We start from the raw sequence: 17,525 nt of genomic DNA, 5'->3' as shown, positions 1-17,525 counted from the left end.
CAGCAGTAAACAAAACAAAAACCAGCAGGAAAAAAGCTTACGAGCTGCTTAGTAGAACATCCAAAGACAGAAATTACTTCAGTGGTGGCTGGTACTATTGGGACTGAAGTTTTGCTTGGGTTTTTAGCCTTATCCAATCCCACACTGAGAACTTCTATTGCCTCCCTAGACAATGCAGGGTGGCATGGGTATTATCAGCATACTGGTGTCACTGCACAGCGAACCGCTGGATTTAATCTTGGTAAGTTTTACAGCTGTTCTATGACAGGGCAGTATTACTGTCACGATACAAACAAGAGGCCTGAGGCTGAAGGTGATTGGTTTGCCAAAGGCCAAATGGGTAAGTTCATGACTGAGCTGGGATATGAGCTGTAGACTTCTCAGATCACAGCTTATGTTACTAACCACTATGTTACACCAGCCACCTGTAAGCCACACCTTGTTCACACAGGCATATTGGGTTTATTTTAATAGTTAGTCCAGTTTTTATTAAATGGCTTTGTTCTGAAGATTATGGATATCAGCAAATTAATCCCTAGGATGGGTTGTAGCATCTACTATACCAGCTTGGGGTCCTAAACTATGATATTATGCTGCCTTCCTCACAGTGTATGTGTGGGTGCCAGGTACTGTCTTTGTGTGTGAACTCTGCATTTTAAAACAACGCAAGAACCAGGTGTTCCAGTTTGCTATGTGCCTTAAATCTGGCGTCTGATTTTGAACTTGGAATATCAATTTGTTATTCCTTACCAATAAACCATTTAACGTGACAGCTGTTGGAATGAGTCATTCTGCAGTGCTTTTTTGCCCTTGTTTGTACCTGAACTGATAATGAAGCATTCTAAAGTAAATGCCACTGCTCCCATTATCTTATCCCTGCTCACATGCAGGTATTTACACCATTCAAATAAAATTAATTTCTGAGTAAACTAACCCCTGTTTCTCTTCTTGGAAAATTAAGAGCAAATTAAGGTTTGTTCGGTGTCAGTTTATTATATAACTATGCACATAGGTTAAGATCTATTTTGCTCTGAGCTTTGTATTGTGGTTTCAGTATTGAAAGTGAATGCCTGTGTTGATTCTCTTCCATTTTAATTCAGCGGCATTACCTAAGCTGCGCAGTTAGGATAGCACAATGAAATAGCTTATTTGGAGCAGAGTTGTCTGTGGACTGGTAAACTCTATGCCACTTTCTGTGTTAGTAGGAAAACTTATGTCATTCACAGAGATTCACTGGCTTAAGTGTGGGCTTCAAATTTGTGCTAAGAACTAATTTAAGGTGAAACAATAATGGCAATTTGTTGTGCTTTGTTCTTATAGAACAAACACTGGAGAACCAACATTGGCCATTGGGCTCAATATAAGGGTAGACAACACTGAAGAAAACTAAATTTTAAAGAATTTTCCCTGCATTTTAAAAAATGTTTAAAGTATTTATATATGAATGAATTACTAAGTTTCCAAGCTGTGTACATAAAAATTAAAAAGCATACAAAAAGCATACAAGATGGATTGAAACAATTGTATTCTGTTATTATAGACTGTGGTCATCTATAACGCCAAACTTAATATTTGATATTTATATAGTTTATATTTTTGCTGAATTGGTGTTAAATATGTGCTCTTTGTGGGGTTTCCCTTGAGATTAGTTTGGAAGTTGCAGCTCGTGCAGAATGCTGTGCCCCGGTTATTGTGTGGAATACCTGGATAGGCATGTGTTACATTGTGCTGAGGAAACCGCGCTGGCTGCCCATCAGGTACTGGGCCATGCTGAAGGTCTTGTTGTTAACATATAAATAAACAGCTCAGACCAGGATACCTGAAAGACTGCCTGCCCTTGTATATAGGCCTGTAGGATCAATCAGATAATCTGAGGAAATTCTTGTAGTACTGTACCCTACAGAATGTCATAGGGTCATGATATGAAAATGGGCATCTTCTGTTATTGCCCTGCATTAAGAAATACCCTTTGCTGTAAGTGAAGCAGCAACCATAAGTTGTTTCAGATGTTTTGTGAAGTCAGATATTTTCGCCCAGGCTTTCCCTGACCCATAAGAATCTCATCCTGCTTTCGGGGTTGTATCCAACAAAGTCATCCATGATGCTTTTATACTACTGCTTTATTTTTGTTGTAATTATATTGTTTTTATGCTGTACACCAGTTAAAGAATTGTAAAAGTATTAAGTGGCATATATCTATATATCGGGAGGGATGCGGGTGGCACTGTGGGTTCAACCATAGAGCCTAGGGCTTGCCGATCAGAAGGTTGGTGGTTCAAATCCCCATGACAGGATGAGCTCCCATTGCTCGGTCCCTGCTCCTGCCAACATAACAGTTCGAAAGCACGAAGTGCAAGTAGTTAAATAGGTACCGCTCCGACGGGAAGTTAACCAGGGTTTCCGTGCATTGCTCTGGTTTGCCAGAAGCGGCTTAGTCATGCTGGCCACATGACCCAGAAGCTGTACGCCGGCTCCCTTGGCCAGTAAAGCGAGATGAGTGCTGCAACCCCAGAGTTGTCCTCAACTAGACCTAACAGTCAGGGATCCCTTTACCTTTATATATCGGGAGTGTGAGAGAGAAGAAATTACAATGATTTAGGATGTATTTACACTATTGGGGACATTTCTCCCCAACTTTTAAGCACTTATATTGATTTTGTAATTAAAAACAATGCAAATCATTTGAAAACAATCAGATATCCTTGCACCTAGATAATTTCAAGGTTGCCAGGAAGCAGTATATTTCAGCCATCAAATGCCTGGGTGAATATGCAGGCTTTTAAATTCCTTCTGAATGTTAATAATGAGGAAGGGAGATGTACCTCACCAGGGAAAGCATTCCATAAATGAGGAACTACCAAGATGGCGGGCACCACCAACAGGGCCTCCCCCACTGACTGTAAGACTTGAGATGGATGATATTGGAGGTCCCAAGCTATAAAAGACAGAAATGAAAAGTCTCAAGAATAGATAACATTAGTGAGAATGGGGAATAGTGTAATATATACAGTTTGGAAATTATCTGTAATTATCTGCTAAAGCAGCAAGATGAACCTCAGTAGTCTGTATTTGACCATCTTCTAAAGGCTTCATCCTGTTTTCTTTGAGCTGTTCCTATAGTTTGTCTCCAATTTCAAATTCCCTTAGAATTGTAGAGTTGGGAGGGACCCTAAGGGTCATCTAGTGCAACCCCTGCAATGCAGGAATCTCAACTAAAGCATTCATGACAGATGACCTAGCTCTGCTTAAACACCTCCAATGAAGGAAAGTCCACCACCTTCCGAGGGAGTCTGTTCCACTGTCGGAATTTTAAATTATAAAATTTAACGCTGTAAAGAAAGTGTGGAAGATCAGTGTTTTTATTCAATAGACCCTTGTTCAATAGAACCACAAGGTCCTTTCTGCAGTCTATATCTGACTAGTCTCTTAAATGTCATCTTGGTGTGATAAGGATTATAATGCATTGAAGAAGCTACAGGGTACAATTAAGAGAGAAAACAAAGCTGCAGTTAGGATCTTTTTTAAAAGCTGAAGTGCTCAGTCCTTTCCTGCATTCTAAACAGTGGTCTCATTTTCACATCCTTTAAACCGTAGTTAAACTAAACTATGGTTTCAAGAGTAACACGCAGGATGCGGCTGCACCTTACTGAAACCATGGGCAGTTTGCTTGTTTTCCACCCCTGTTGGGAGCTAAGCTTGTTTGGAGGAAATGAATCACAAGCTCAAGTTCAGAGGTAACACTTAGCCAGACCATGGCCGCCTAGCTCCTGGCAGCAATAAGAGCAGGGTAGAAGAGACATGTATGCTTCATGTTCACCTTAAAATCACAGTTTAGTGTAATTGTGGTTTAAAGTGTTGTGCATATCAGACCAGCAGAGACTTGACTTTGCATATCTACACTGTGCCATTTCATTTAGAGCTTACTGTTCTTACCTGTGTTATATCTTCATGTCACAATCTTTCAGTAGTGATTGGACCAGACATCCAGAAAATTTAAATCCATGGTTGTATCTTTGGTGATGGAAGAATAATAGGTTAGCGATCTTGCTACATGAAGGTTTGAGCAATGTGTCAGAGTTCAAATAAATTGCCACAATTTACATTCTTCCCCTGGGGCTGGTTAATGCATACCTCAATTCCTATTTAGTTTTTGCCGCATTGTTGCTTTTTATACTGGCGGATGACACACTTGGTGTATTTGCACATAATGCTAAGCCATGACTTGTTTCTCCCAACCTTGGTTTGCTTCCTCTTGCCTTGTCCCTTTGAGTATCTGGGTTGGGGTGCCAAGCATTCCATGGTTGTGTTCAAGCATAATGCTAAAACCAGACATGATTTTTAAGCCAATAACAAGCCACAGCTTCATATTGTGGTTTGCTGGCCGAAAGTAAACCATGGTTAGACTGCTGGGCTGAGTCCAGATATTCAAACAAACCATGGCTTAATGTTTTGTGCGAACCAGGCTGTTATAAACTGATATGTATTCAAGTGTTTTATTGACTGGAGTCTTTTTTCTGGGTTCCATTTGTCTTGCACGCATTGTAAGCCACTGCTCTGCAGTCTTTCTTAGAGTTGCTGTCTGTCACTGCAGGCAGATGGAATCTTGTCTGCAGGATGTTCCATTTTGGAATTAACTGCCCTAATCTATACTGCCGTAGAGAGAAGCTATTTTACCTTATGTCTGGATTCCACATTAGTGCAATTCATTCTATCATTTATATGTGTGTGAACCCATGCACGTTCATATTAGTTAGCTGGCTGATGTTGAAGGGACAGTCTACATCAAGTAATATATATTCACAGAGAACTTATTCCTTATTCCAGAGCTCCTGCCAAGGGTTGAGACAGTTGCTTCAGCAATCTAAAAGAGATATTTCAAGTAAGTAGAACCCAAGCAGTTAAAACTGCTGCAGGAAGTATGCTTGCCCACGGCATTAACTTTTATAAGTGCATTCTAGACATTGGGGTATGTGGTTTTGTAAAAACGGATATTTTTAATAATTTATTTAAGGAATAGTCTTTTACATATACAAGTCAATAACATTGGAAGATTTAAGTATCTCTAGAATATTTGATTATGCAAGATCCTAAAAGTACTCCTGCATAATGACTGCTGATTATATGCCATTATGAAACACCAACATAGTGGGAAGGTATTTCAAGTTTGAAGTATGTTGAAATGCCATCTATTACCTGCTCATTTCATATTCAGGAGTCCCCAGTGTGTAGGAAAAGTGGAAAAGGAGAACATCCTTGAGATAAATTCAGGCTACAGCAGGTTCTCTAGCATGTAATTTAGCAGAAAAGCAGACAATCTAAAAAGCCAATTAAAAAATGCAGAAGTAGCACATGGTTCAGTGCTTCCTGTACTGTACCATTTCAAACTTTAGTTGAGGGGGAGATCGTATACTTTCATGATCCTCTGCATTTGATGTTTTTAATAATGAGAAAGTGCTTTGAATGTGTTCAGTTATTCTGTTGTTTGTGGTTCCAAATAAAAATTCTCATTTGCTTGAAGATGTAAGTGGATTTGTTCAACATCATGATTTGAAACAATTAAGTTACCAAGGATGATTCCTAAGAATGGGACGTACGTTTAACTTTTTGCATGAGTTTGTGAGTAACTGTATGTCTGTAAAGGTGAGCAGTATAGGCATGTTGCATATAGAGACAGTCTGAAGTTAAACTGATCTCAGTTTGGCTGGTGCTTGGATGGTACACTGCTTGGGAATTTTGTAGGTAACCCTGAGTCCCATGGAAGAAAGGCAGGATATAAAGTTTTTTTTAAAAAGGATGAATAACCTAATCTGCTGTCACATGTTGAAGTTTGAACATTGTTGATTTACAGTAGGGTGAAATTCAAAAATAAAAACCTTATGTCAATACAGCTCCACAACTGTTCTACCCAGGAAGTTTGCAGAACATTGTGGTTACTGGGATAGTAGGCAGTACTGCGAATTCCAGTATACAGTGGTACCTCAGTTTACGAACTTAATCCATTCCAGAAGTCCGTTCTTAAACCGAAACCGTTATTAAACTGAGGCACACTTTTCTTAATGAGGTCTCCTGCCGCCGGTGCCCTTCCACCGTTCGGATTCCATTCTTAAACCAAGGTAAAGTTTTCAAACCGGGACACTATTTCCGGTTTTGCGGAGTTCGTAAACTGAATCGTTCTTAAACAGATCTGTTCTTAAACTGAGGTACCACTGTAATGTGATGGTGATAATAGAAATTCTGAGAAATTAGTTTAATTTCACTGCACACAGGTGGTGTGGTGACAATAAAGGTTTATTATTATTCTTGTTGTTGTTGTTGTTATCATTGAAATTTACAAGAATAATCAATCATACCACTATTTTTATAGACTTAGTGATATTATGAAAATCAGCACTGGTTTCATTTTAAGTATTGAGGGATGTATAATATTGAGAGACCATTTTAAGAGAACTTTGAGGGTAAATTCATTTTGATTTCATTACTGAAGAGTGAAGTTACAATTCTGGCATGCCTTCTGTAAAATTCAGTAAAAAAAAGAGTAGTAGACTTGGTAGACCTGTTTTAATACTTTTTCATTCCCAATCATAGCATCAAGCAAAAAATAAAATTCTTTTAGCAAAGCCATAAATACATAAATAAATGCACTTATAACTCATAGTTCTACTAACAGCTAAGCTACAGCTGGCTCAATCCAACATTTAAACCAATTAAAAGGTACAGCCCTACAAGTAAGCAATCCACAGTGAATTATAGTTGTTTGTTCTCCAATAGGCCTTAGATTTTCACTCTGCCCAGAAAGGAACATAAGTGTCTTTAAAAGTGTGGCTCAGAATTGCCCCATGTGGTTTGGGAATCTTGGGTATTTGGAAACGTCAAATGTTTTAACAAAAATACTTTAAGTAGAATTAAATGTATTTGGAGGAGACATGTTGAATTTAGGGGTGCCTCCTTCCCCGACAGAACCTACAACAGTTGCATGGCATGCAGAAATTTCATTGCTATGCCTTTTTGCTGTCAAATATGTGCAATGATTTGAAAACCTGTTCACATTGAATTTCTGCAGCTATTAAAAGTACAGAGTCTGTGTTGGTCAAAAAAATGGCATTGTGGAATACAACTCAGTGAGAGACTGGATCGTAAGGCTTCTGGTGTATTTTAGCAGTTTAAATCTGATATCTTACATTGAATAATTGCTACGTAACTTGCTGCTAGTAGAGTTGAATAGAGAACCTGCTACTTTGCTAAAACTGGTTGTGAATCTATTTGTGCTGACCATCTCTGTTTAGTACTTCAAGGTTGTACTTTTACAAAGGAATAAATAGCATAGGAGGTTGTTTCTAAGACAAATGAGCTGGTAATGCCTTTGTTCCAGGGTCATAAGTAACTGCTAAAATGTGTGGGTGTAGATCACATTTGGGAAATCGGTAAGCCACTTTGGGTCCTTAGCTGACTTTCATGTGTGGCCTGTAGGCCCACTGCCCAGCTTATTAGCGCTTGAAACAGTTTAGGAGCCTACCACTGGGGATGCACCACAGCTGTTCTCAATGGCACTCAGCTGGGTGGGAGGGGAGGTATAGGCAGCAGAAGCCGTCTTTTGACATCCTTCTGTCTCATCTGCTTCATTTCATTCACATTTGTGACATAATGTGCCTGTGAGTAGGTATCTCTGCATTTTATGGTCTGTAACCTCCTAAGATCCAGACTTGCATATGCTTTGCGTGCTCCTCCATTACTGGTACTGTTATCAAAGAAGAACTGAGTAAGTGTGTAAATTTAATGTTACCATCAAGAATTTTTTTTATAGGCCAAAGTGCCAATGTTACATGTCCAGTCACTGAGCAAGGAATGGGTTTCTGTGCTCTTTTCTCCCCTTTCTCCACTTTGTTGCAAATTCTGCCTTGTCTTTCCTGCTTTAGTGGTGGCTCAGCATTAACTGCTGTACTGACACTAACTATGGAGTTTGTTAATTCATCTCCAACTGTGGTTTTGTAACCTGGTTAGAGTTGATGTATTGGGACGACAACGCTGGTGGGTTTAGATTAGTAATAATTATTTTACTGTTTTGCCTACCAATTTAAAAGAACCTGCAAGCTTTCAAACATGTAACACAGTGCAAACCAGTTAATCCTATTAATCTAATCCATCATCTCTGCAAAATGAACACTGAATTTGGGGTACAATCCTTTTTCCTGTCTGATGCTGTGCTCATGATTGGAGGAAGCTCTGTAGGACCTGACTTTACCCTCTTCACTTTAGCACATATGTATCTCTGTACATGAGCCATGAAGAGAAGGAAATGGAGTTCTGGTGTGCCTTGAGGCAGGCATGGGTAACAAATAACCCTCCAGATGTGACTAACTTAGAGAGAGTGGTGAAGACACCAATAAAACAAAATTCTGGTAAATAAGGGTTGGTAGCAATATGCAGTCTTTAGAAGAAATCCAACACAAGGTCAGCACAGGAGCTTTAGAAGAAATCCGACAGCAGGGTGTCTGCAAACAAATAACTGGCATCAGTGCCTTAGATCCTTTCTGTTTGATCTACAAACAACTCAACCTGTTTTTCAGGTGATACGAAGAAGTAGTGATGAAGAAAAACTGCTCTGCTTGGTTCGACAGCGTGCAGGACATCACTGCCAAAATGCCGTCATTGTGATACTTATTTTGGCTTGGGAGGGGATTCCTCATCTTCTGGCTGACACTCTATACAAGGAACTGACCCAGAGCCTCAGAAAATATGGCTGTCCAACTAGCCGAAGATGTGCACTAAACGAAGAGTGAGTGCACTCCAGAACACTGATATTTTGATGCATGAAAGTTTTAATTCTCCCACATAATTTACTTCTGTGACTCGTAATTAGTCTTTTTAAGATTTCAGATTATAGCCCTAGTACATAAAACTTGAAAAAGTGTTATTTTGTAGTTGAGTAGGATGTAGCAACTTTTAATTGCCAATTTGAGTATAGTGTGGGAGGACCAAAATGAGCTTTCTGCTCCTCCTGTTTCCATCTCTGGCAAAAAAAGAAATTACAAGAAGACAGGTGTGTCTTATACACAGTAATGGAAAAGTAACATTTATACCCAAATTGGTCATTATCAAAAACCGCTGATGAACTATGACATGTGTGTTTTTCCATTGTTCTGTTCAGAGATGTTTGGGGGTATGCATTTATAGAAGCTTGCTGCACTGCTGGCTGATTGCCACTTGTTTAAATCTTCCACAGTCGTACCTGCGCCTGTCAAGGCCTTGATCCAGAGACATGTGGAGCATCCTTCTCATTTGGCTGTTCATGGAGTATGTATTATAATGGCTGTAAGTTTGCCAGAAGCAAAGCCCCCAGGAAATTTAGACTTCTCACTGATGATCACAAACAAGTAAGTGTCCTCCCTGCCTTTCTCAAAATAATTTCTAATTTTACTTTTTAGGAACTAAAAGCAAAAAGGGTGCAGGGTTTTTTGCTAATTGGATCACTTGGGCATATACATTTATAAGCACTCAAGGCAGCATGATACCTAATGTAATCTCCTCATTTCCCCCTCTCTATCCCTACTACATAGATTCTGTGTGAAGACTGAGCTGTTTGTGTCAAAGCACTCATACATTATTGGTTTACAGTACACCAAGGTCTTTCCTGACGTTTTATTTACCCTTTTGTTTGCAGTTAACTTGCTGGCTCCTTCACCATTGCCATCCTTTCATGCCTCCAATAGCCCATAGCTGACTGTAGTTTATGTATGTGCCCTCCCAGATAGAAATTGAACATCCTCAAACATCTTCAAGGTGTCAGTTTAAATAACAGTTATTTCAGCCACTGATTAGTTTTTATTTCCCATGGTCCCAATTTTTTAAAAAGTTGGAATACTTCATGCTTGCATAGGGGGCATGCTGATAGTGTGTGGTTTTGGTTTATTATAAATTTTTCCAGTATTTTCCTGTATCTTTGTGCCCCAGAGTGGCACACAGTAAACATTAAATACAGTGGTGCCCCGCAAGACGAACGCCTCGCAAGACGGAAAACCCGCTAGACGAAAGGGTTTTCCGTCGCGGAGGCGCTTCGCAAAACGAATTTCCCTATGGGGTTGCTTCGCAAGACGAAAAAATCTTGCGCGTCCCCGCGGGTTTTTTTCACTCCCCCCCCTTTTCCTAAGCCGCTAAGCCGCCTATCAGCTGTTCCGCTGATAACCCGCTTAACAGCTGATCGCGAAAAGCCACTAGACAGCTGTAGCGCTAATCCGCTAAGCTGTCAATGGGCTTGCTTCGCAAGACGAAAAAACCGCTAGACGAAGAGAATCGCGGAACGGATTCTTTTCGTCTTGCGAGGCACCACTGTACATTCAACATTAAAAAACCATTAAAGCCATATTTAGCTATAAACAAACTGAAACCCATTGTAAAATACAATAATGACAGGAAAAGTTGAAAGTACAGTGAAAACCTTCTCCTTGTGCTAGTTATTCATCTCTTCCAAAATCATGGGTCTGCAGGTGTGTTTTTGCCAGTCATCTAAATGAAAACCATGTAGGGGAATAATGCACCTCAGAGAAGAGACCGTTACAAGTTTTGGGGCTATCACAGAGAAAACCCTCCCCTGTGTCCCTGCACTGTGAATCGCCTTTGGCAAGAGGGCCACAATAGGGACTCCTGTGCAATTCTTAATGAACAAGCAGGCTGGTGTGGGATGAGACGTTTTCAAATACTTATGTGCTGCTGAAGCAAGTGCTAAAGCATATAGTTCTTATGTTAAGGATGAAAAAGATGGATCACTTTATAAATCTGTTTTCTGTTTCTGTCACTGTTTTCATTAGGTGTTATTTTAGCTAAATACTGAATATTGATCATTTTGCAGATGACATAAATCTAGGAAGTATAGCAATGCAAAAGCAGAAGAAGATAGATTCAAAGTACAGACAGATATGGATCATTTGAGCAACTGGACGGAGTGAGATGAGGTTTAATGTAAAGAAGTGTAAGATTGTTCTTTTAGGTAAGAATAGCACGTAGCATAGATTTATAAAGCCAGATATCTCTGTCGGCTAGAATGCAGTCAAAGAGAAATATTGGGTAGATAGCAACATTTTTGTGTGTGGGAGTTCATGGTATTGTGCATGCGTGTAAGAGCGACCAGATTTCTTCAGTCTGTTTTTTGCTGTAACAACAACAAAAACAGCAAAGAGTCTTGAAGCATTTTTAAACATTAACACCCTTATTATGGCTTGAGCTTTCCTGGATTAGTCTTACTTCATCAGATGCCGTCTTAATGCTTGTGCAACATGGGCATCAGTTGAGGGTGTCATGTGCACAAGGAGTGTCATCTGGGAATAATCCCATCCCTTGGGCTATATGCGTGGTTTCCCCCATCTCACAGAAGAGAGTGAGATTGCCATCGCACTGGATCACAGTGTCATGCTGAGCGTCTTGCAAATAAGTATGTTGCTTCAACTACTGAGCCACTACAAAACTAGCAAAACCTAAATAAAGTCGTAAAAGTGTGTCAACTTGGGAAAATGTGATTGCAATGAGCATTCTGTACTGTTCAGTTAAGACAGAGAAGGCACTCGCCATTCATCATTATGCCTTCTGTTTTCAGTGTCCAGGCCATAGATTAATGTAGCCAGAATGTCACAACAAGGTTTTGGAGAAGTCTGCAAGTTCAGATTTGCCGACGTGTAAAAAATTATAGGGAGGGTAAAAAACTAGGGAAGGAATGAGGGAGACTCCAGTGAGAGCTAAGCATGCTCAGTGTTCAGGGATCGCTGAATGACTGACGATAGTAGACAAAAAACTTTTGGGGGTGGGGAAGGAGAAATGAAAGGATATCCACTATGTGCTCAGAGAAATGTAACAATAGTTGTTTGGTCAAACTGATGTGCTTGCCATATTAGCATAGGTCTAAGTGAATTTTCTTTAAGCAAATGTAATGTTTTAATTTAAAACAAAATGGTTTCTGATTTTGTGTGTTTGCTTTTTCACTTCTTTCCCTCTCCCCCCATAGCCTTGGCTGTGAGCCAGAGGGCAGGATTCAGCTAAGTGGTTGCATTAATGGAAAGCAGCACAAGTCCCACTAGCACAACAGGACTGTCTCCTTGTCTCCTCCCCCATGCACTCCCACGCCCTCCCCAAATCTGCTTGGGAGTGCTGGGCAAACCGTGAGAATAGGGTGCAGGGAGAGGAGAGGGGAAATCCTTCCCTTTGGCAAGCATTTCTGCTGCAATGATTGTGTTAAAGCATCACCTAAATCCACCCAGAGAGTTCTCATACTTACCTCTCCTATTAACTCAGTAGGCGGCCTTATGTATCCTGCTGTCTCTTAATTTGAATCACTTTGCTCCCATCTGCAACATTAGGATGATTATAATTCTGACCTACTTTACAGGACAGTTGGAAGTATTACTGAAATAATAGTCTGGTTTGCAAAACCAGACCATGGCTTAGAGTGAAGTCATGGGCTGCTTTGCTCTTCTCAGGTTATTTTGCTTATGTGCTTTGTTGAGCTATGTCATAGTTTGGCTTAGCATGAACCTGGGTCCATGGTTTACAAATTGTAAACCAGACAACAAATCTTGGTTACAGCTTGTTATTAGTCTGAAGAGAGCTAAACAGTGAAGCTGGTTTAGACAACACCCAAAGCCACACTGTGGCTTAGGTCAGTATGGTGCAGCCATGGTTTGGCACAATTTGACATGTGAACTAGTCTGTTGTGTGTGAAAAGCATAATAGAAACACTTTCATTACTACCGTATATTTCGCCCTATAGGACTCACTTTTCCCCCTCCAAAAATGAAGGGGAAATGTGTGTGCGTCCTATGGGGCGAATGCAGGCTTTCGCTGAAGCCTGGAGAGCGAGAGGGGTCAGTGCGCACTGACCCCTCTCGCTCTCCAGGCTTCAGGAGAGCCGCAGCGCCAGCCCCACAAGGTTGGGGGACAGTGGGGAGGCGGAATGCCGCCATCCCGCTGTCTCCCGATGTGGTTTGGAGGTTGACGGCGGGGAGACGCATGCTTCTCCCCGCCGCCAGCCCCGCAAGCTCCGGGGACAGCTGGGAGGCACAGCGCGTCTTCCCGCTGTCCCCGGACCTGGTCTGCAGGCGGGCGGCGGGGAGAAGAGCGCTTATCCCCGCTGCCAGCCCCGCAAGCTCCGAGGACAGCTGGGAGGCGCAGCGCGTATTCCCGCTGTCCCCGGACCTGGTCTGCAGGTGGGCGGCGGGGAGAAGAGCGCTTCTCCCCGCCGCCTGCCCCACAAGCTCCAGGGACAGCTGGTAGGCGCAGCGCGTCTTCCCGCTGTCCCCGGACCTGGTCTGCAGGCGGGCGGTGGGGAGAAGAGCGCTTCTCCCCGCTGCCGGCCCCACAAGCGCCTAGGGGGGAAATAATTTTTTTTCTTTATTCCCCCCCCAAAAAAACTTGGTGCGTCCTATGGGCCAGTGCGTCCTATGGGGCAAAAAATACGGTATGTAGCAGGTTTCCAAACATGGTACTTGCTTTGAAGAAGAAATATATGTTTGTATTTTAATGCCAACGTGAACTCCCTTCCAACACCTCCATTAGATCTTTCTCTTGGAAATGGAAAGTGAACTTGGGATCTTTTGTGAACTTCTTTTAGTGCCAAGCAATTAATTTGCTGACTGCTTTCCCCTTCCTTTGAGCAACTCTCAAGAATGTTGCTATGTTTTGCCATTATGATAGCAAACTTACATGTGGGTTAGTAACCAAAACCACAGGAAGCTGACTAAATAGCATACTGAATCTACGTTTGATGTTGCTTTCACAGTTTTACTAGTCTGCTTCTCAAGCTATAAAATGATATGATGACTCCTTTCCCTGTCTAGGAAGAACATCTCGAAAACAATTTGCAAACTTTAGCCACTGATGTTGCTCCACTGTATCAGAAACTAGCCCCTGATGCTTTTCAAAACCAGGTAAAATAAAGGAAACTCCATTATCTCTATTATGACAAATCATTGTTTTAATACTGGTGATGTAGAAAGAAAAGCTGCACAAGTTAGTTGAAGGCCTTTCGTTACCTTAACTGGCCTAGCTGAAAGAACAGCTAGGCTGTGATCCTATGCACACTTAACTGGGAGTATGTCTCATTAAACACTGTAGGACTTTCTTCTAGAAAGAAAAGCACTGCTGGTGTTACAGCTTTCAAATTCCTGCTGCTGTGTCTCCTGCTTACTAACAGGGTCAAAAAACTAATTGTTATATTATTCATCCTCATTGCCGATCAGTGTATTGCATGAAGTTTGGTAGATCAATAAATTCTGACAGATGTTGTTTTAATTAGATTGTAGATCTAAGGATTTTTAGCACAATTCTCATCAAATAAGTCATGCATTTTCTTTCATATTTAGCAATGCATAACAATGACAGTGTTGGCATGTCATGGTAAATCACTAACAAGTTAGCCATGGTTAATGGTTTACCATGAGTGTGCAAATGGTTCTTACTGTAGTCCTCTCCTCTAGTGGGTTAGAGCAACAAACCATAATCCTTGGGAGTTATGGTTTGTTCTGCTCCAATCAAACCACGTTGTGAACACAAGGTTCGTTCTTGGAGTGTGCAAGTTTTGTTTTGTTGGAGCAAAACAAACCACAACCCCTAGTTTGGAAGTAATGCTAAGCCAGGAATTGTGGTTTTTAGTTCCTGATGGCTAAAGAAAGGGGCAAAAAAGGAGTGATCTCATGCTTATGTGACCTTTGGTATTCCATGGCATGTAAATTGGGTTTATGTGTTCTCAGTCCAGTTGTTCACTTCAAATGAAAAATTGTCCCTGAAGCTGGTGGTGTTTGGTGAGATACAATGTTATGTCCAGATAAGATTTATTTGTATTTGTGGGAGGGCAGTTATTAATTTGTTTTTGTTTTATTATGTATTTAGTGTTTTCATTTTGTATTTTTATGTTGTGAACCTCCCTGTGATCTTTGGATGAAGGGTGGTATACAAAATGAATGAATGAATGAATAAATAAAATTTTTATTTTTTTTTAAAGGTGGAAAATGAGCACATGGGTCCTGACTGTCGACTTGGGATTAAGGATGGCCGACCTTTTTCTGGTGTCACAGCTTGCATCGATTTTTGTGCTCATGCCCATAAGGATACACACAACATGCACAATGGAAGTACTGTGGTATGCAACATTATTGGGATTCAGTTTCCCAAGTGCTTGTTCATTTACAATTTATCTACTTGGCTTCCTTAGGTTGTTACTCTGTAGCTGTGAATGCACCCTTATTTCTAGACTAGCTTGTGTTCTTAATTGTTTATGCTGTTCTTTACATTCTTGCAAAGTTTATCCAAAAAAACCACCTTTATACAATAAAATAAAAATCAGTTCAGAGCTGCAACAAATGCAAGAAAAAACAAATAATCGGCTTCCTGCCCTAAATAGACCTCTAGTTCTTGGATATGTTGCAATCCCCTTTATAAAGCTGAAGTAATTTGCAAGGGGCGCTTCAAGTTGCCGTGGTTGAAAGTTAAAAGTTTTTTATGGATTGATAGAGGTAAGGGAACCAAATCATTGCATGTGGAGAACAACTTCCGCAAGTGCAACAAAACTTCTCTCCCCTGTGCTGCCCAAAATCTGCTCCAGGGGTTCCCCACTTGTGAAAGTCATTAGATAGAAGAACTTTTTAAAGGCGAAAAGCAGCTGAGTAGATATGTGAATGATTGTGCTGTTAGTGTTTCTAAAATTGTGCAATGTTATTCAAACCATGACATGTGAGCTTGATGTTTGAAGGAGAGGGGAATTTCCTTATTTTTCACACAAGCACCCCAAGTAGAATAATATTCTGCATGCTAAAACATAAATATCACCTTTGCTAAAGTTGCTTCACTAACGAAGAAGTGATGCTTTATTATTCTCCCCCCCCCCCCCCCGTTTTTCTGGCTAGGTTTGTACATTAACAAAAGAAGATAACCGCATGGTTGGGGTGATACCCAATGATGAGCAGCTGCATGTGCTGCCCCTTTACAAAATCTCACAAACAGATGAATTTGGCACAGAGGAGGGTCTGGAAGCCAAGATAAAAGCTGGGGCAATCCAGGTGCTTACTGCTTTCCCACGAGAAGTAAGAATGCTAGCAGAGCCACGTAGAGCGACGAAAAAGAAGAAAGCAGACTCAAAGAAGCAAACCTTAGCAGAGAAGAAGCTGTCTACTCCTGCAAAGGGAAAAAACAGAGTGCAGGAAAATACCAATAAAGCTTCAAAAAGTTTAGGTAGGTACAATAAACCTTGTTTCAAAAGTTACCTGATACTGGCAGAAATCTGCTTATCAAAGGTAGGGCTGACTCTCAGAATCTGAAATCAACAATCAAGCTCTCAGTGTGTCTAATAAGTTAGGTATTGAGGGTGGGATGAAGCAAAATGTTAGCGCAATCAAAATATCAAGCGTACATTTAATAAACGGACTGAATCATGGCAAGGTTGAGGTGCTATGTGGGTACGTTGTTCTCAGATCCAGGAATTAGGGAGACAACCTGTTCTGGGTGGAGGAACAGGTGTGCAGCTTGAGCAGTTCTTCTTGATTCAAAGCTGTTGTTAGAGGCCCAAGTGGCTTCAGTGGTGAGGAGTGCCTGTGCCCGGCTATGGCTGGTTTGCCAGCCATGGATGTTCCTGGATCAGCGACAGCCTGACACCAGTAATTCGTATTCTGACAGTCTCACAATTCTAAAGTTGCAACACCCTCTGCATGGGCTACCTTTGAAGATGGTCCAAAAGCTACAGCTGGTGCAGAATGCAGCTGGTAGATTGTTAAGTGGGGCACCAAGGTAGGATCACATGTAATTGATCCTTAAAGCACTGCCCAGCTTGCCTGTGAGCTCCTGGGCCCAATTCAAGGTGCTGGTACTGACATACAAAACCTTGAATGGCTTTGAGGCCCCGTATTTAAAGGAGTTCTTCTCCCAATACCTTGCAGACCCATGATTTGAGACAGTTGAGGGAGGCCATGCTCACTGTCCTGCCAACAATATGGCATCTTGTGAGGTAACACAAGGCAGGGGCTTCTTGATACTGCAATTGTGCATTTCCCTGCCTGGAAAAGTGTGTCTGACACCTGCATTGGCAACTTTAGGTGTCAAACGAAGACACCTTCATCTGAACTTTGGGGACACAAATGGAATCTGGAGTCCAACAGTTTCAGTATCACCTGTTGCGCTACATTTTTTTTAGTATTAAAATGTAATTTTAGAAGCTTTGTTTTTTGTGGTGGTTGTATTTTAAAATTTTGTGAATCACCTTGGACTCCTACAGGAGGAAGGTTTATATTAATATTTTTATTTCTATATTGGTAAGTTGCTGAAGGCACTCAGCGGAAGGTGACCAGTGTTGACTCTGTTAATTTCTTATCCTGAAAAAGTACTGCATTTAGGTTGGGTAGAGCTACTAATAGTAAATTTTCACATGATATTTAGAGAATGTATACCTGTTGTGCATGTGAGCTGGAGTTTGCAAGCCACTTCATCAGCTGAAATTTTAAAATTTCAGCCACTTCAGTAGGAAGTCCTTTTTAGTCAAAGGCCAGGGTACTTTAGCA

General features: G+C 41.0%; 1 protein-coding gene across 1 annotated transcript in view; it reads left to right on the top strand.

The window, feature by feature from the left end:
• The window catches only part of TET1 (tet methylcytosine dioxygenase 1), a 70,803-nt gene that overhangs the window by 46,045 nt on the left and 7,233 nt on the right, over positions 1-17,525 (top strand). Inside the window, exons 7-11 of the mRNA XM_028729440.2 lie at positions 8,565-8,773; positions 9,221-9,371; positions 13,818-13,907; positions 14,981-15,118; positions 15,882-16,206. Coding sequence (XP_028585273.2) covers positions 8,565-8,773; positions 9,221-9,371; positions 13,818-13,907; positions 14,981-15,118; positions 15,882-16,206 — 913 coding nt within the window. The remainder of the gene's footprint in view (positions 1-8,564; positions 8,774-9,220; positions 9,372-13,817; positions 13,908-14,980; positions 15,119-15,881; positions 16,207-17,525) is intronic.

This window comes from Podarcis muralis, chromosome 6 (assembly GCF_964188315.1).
Source record: "Podarcis muralis chromosome 6, rPodMur119.hap1.1, whole genome shotgun sequence".
Classification (NCBI taxonomy): domain Eukaryota; kingdom Metazoa; phylum Chordata; class Lepidosauria; order Squamata; family Lacertidae; genus Podarcis; species Podarcis muralis.
The sequence above is the reverse complement of the archived record's forward strand: the minus strand, read 5'-3'. Positions and strand labels throughout refer to the sequence as shown.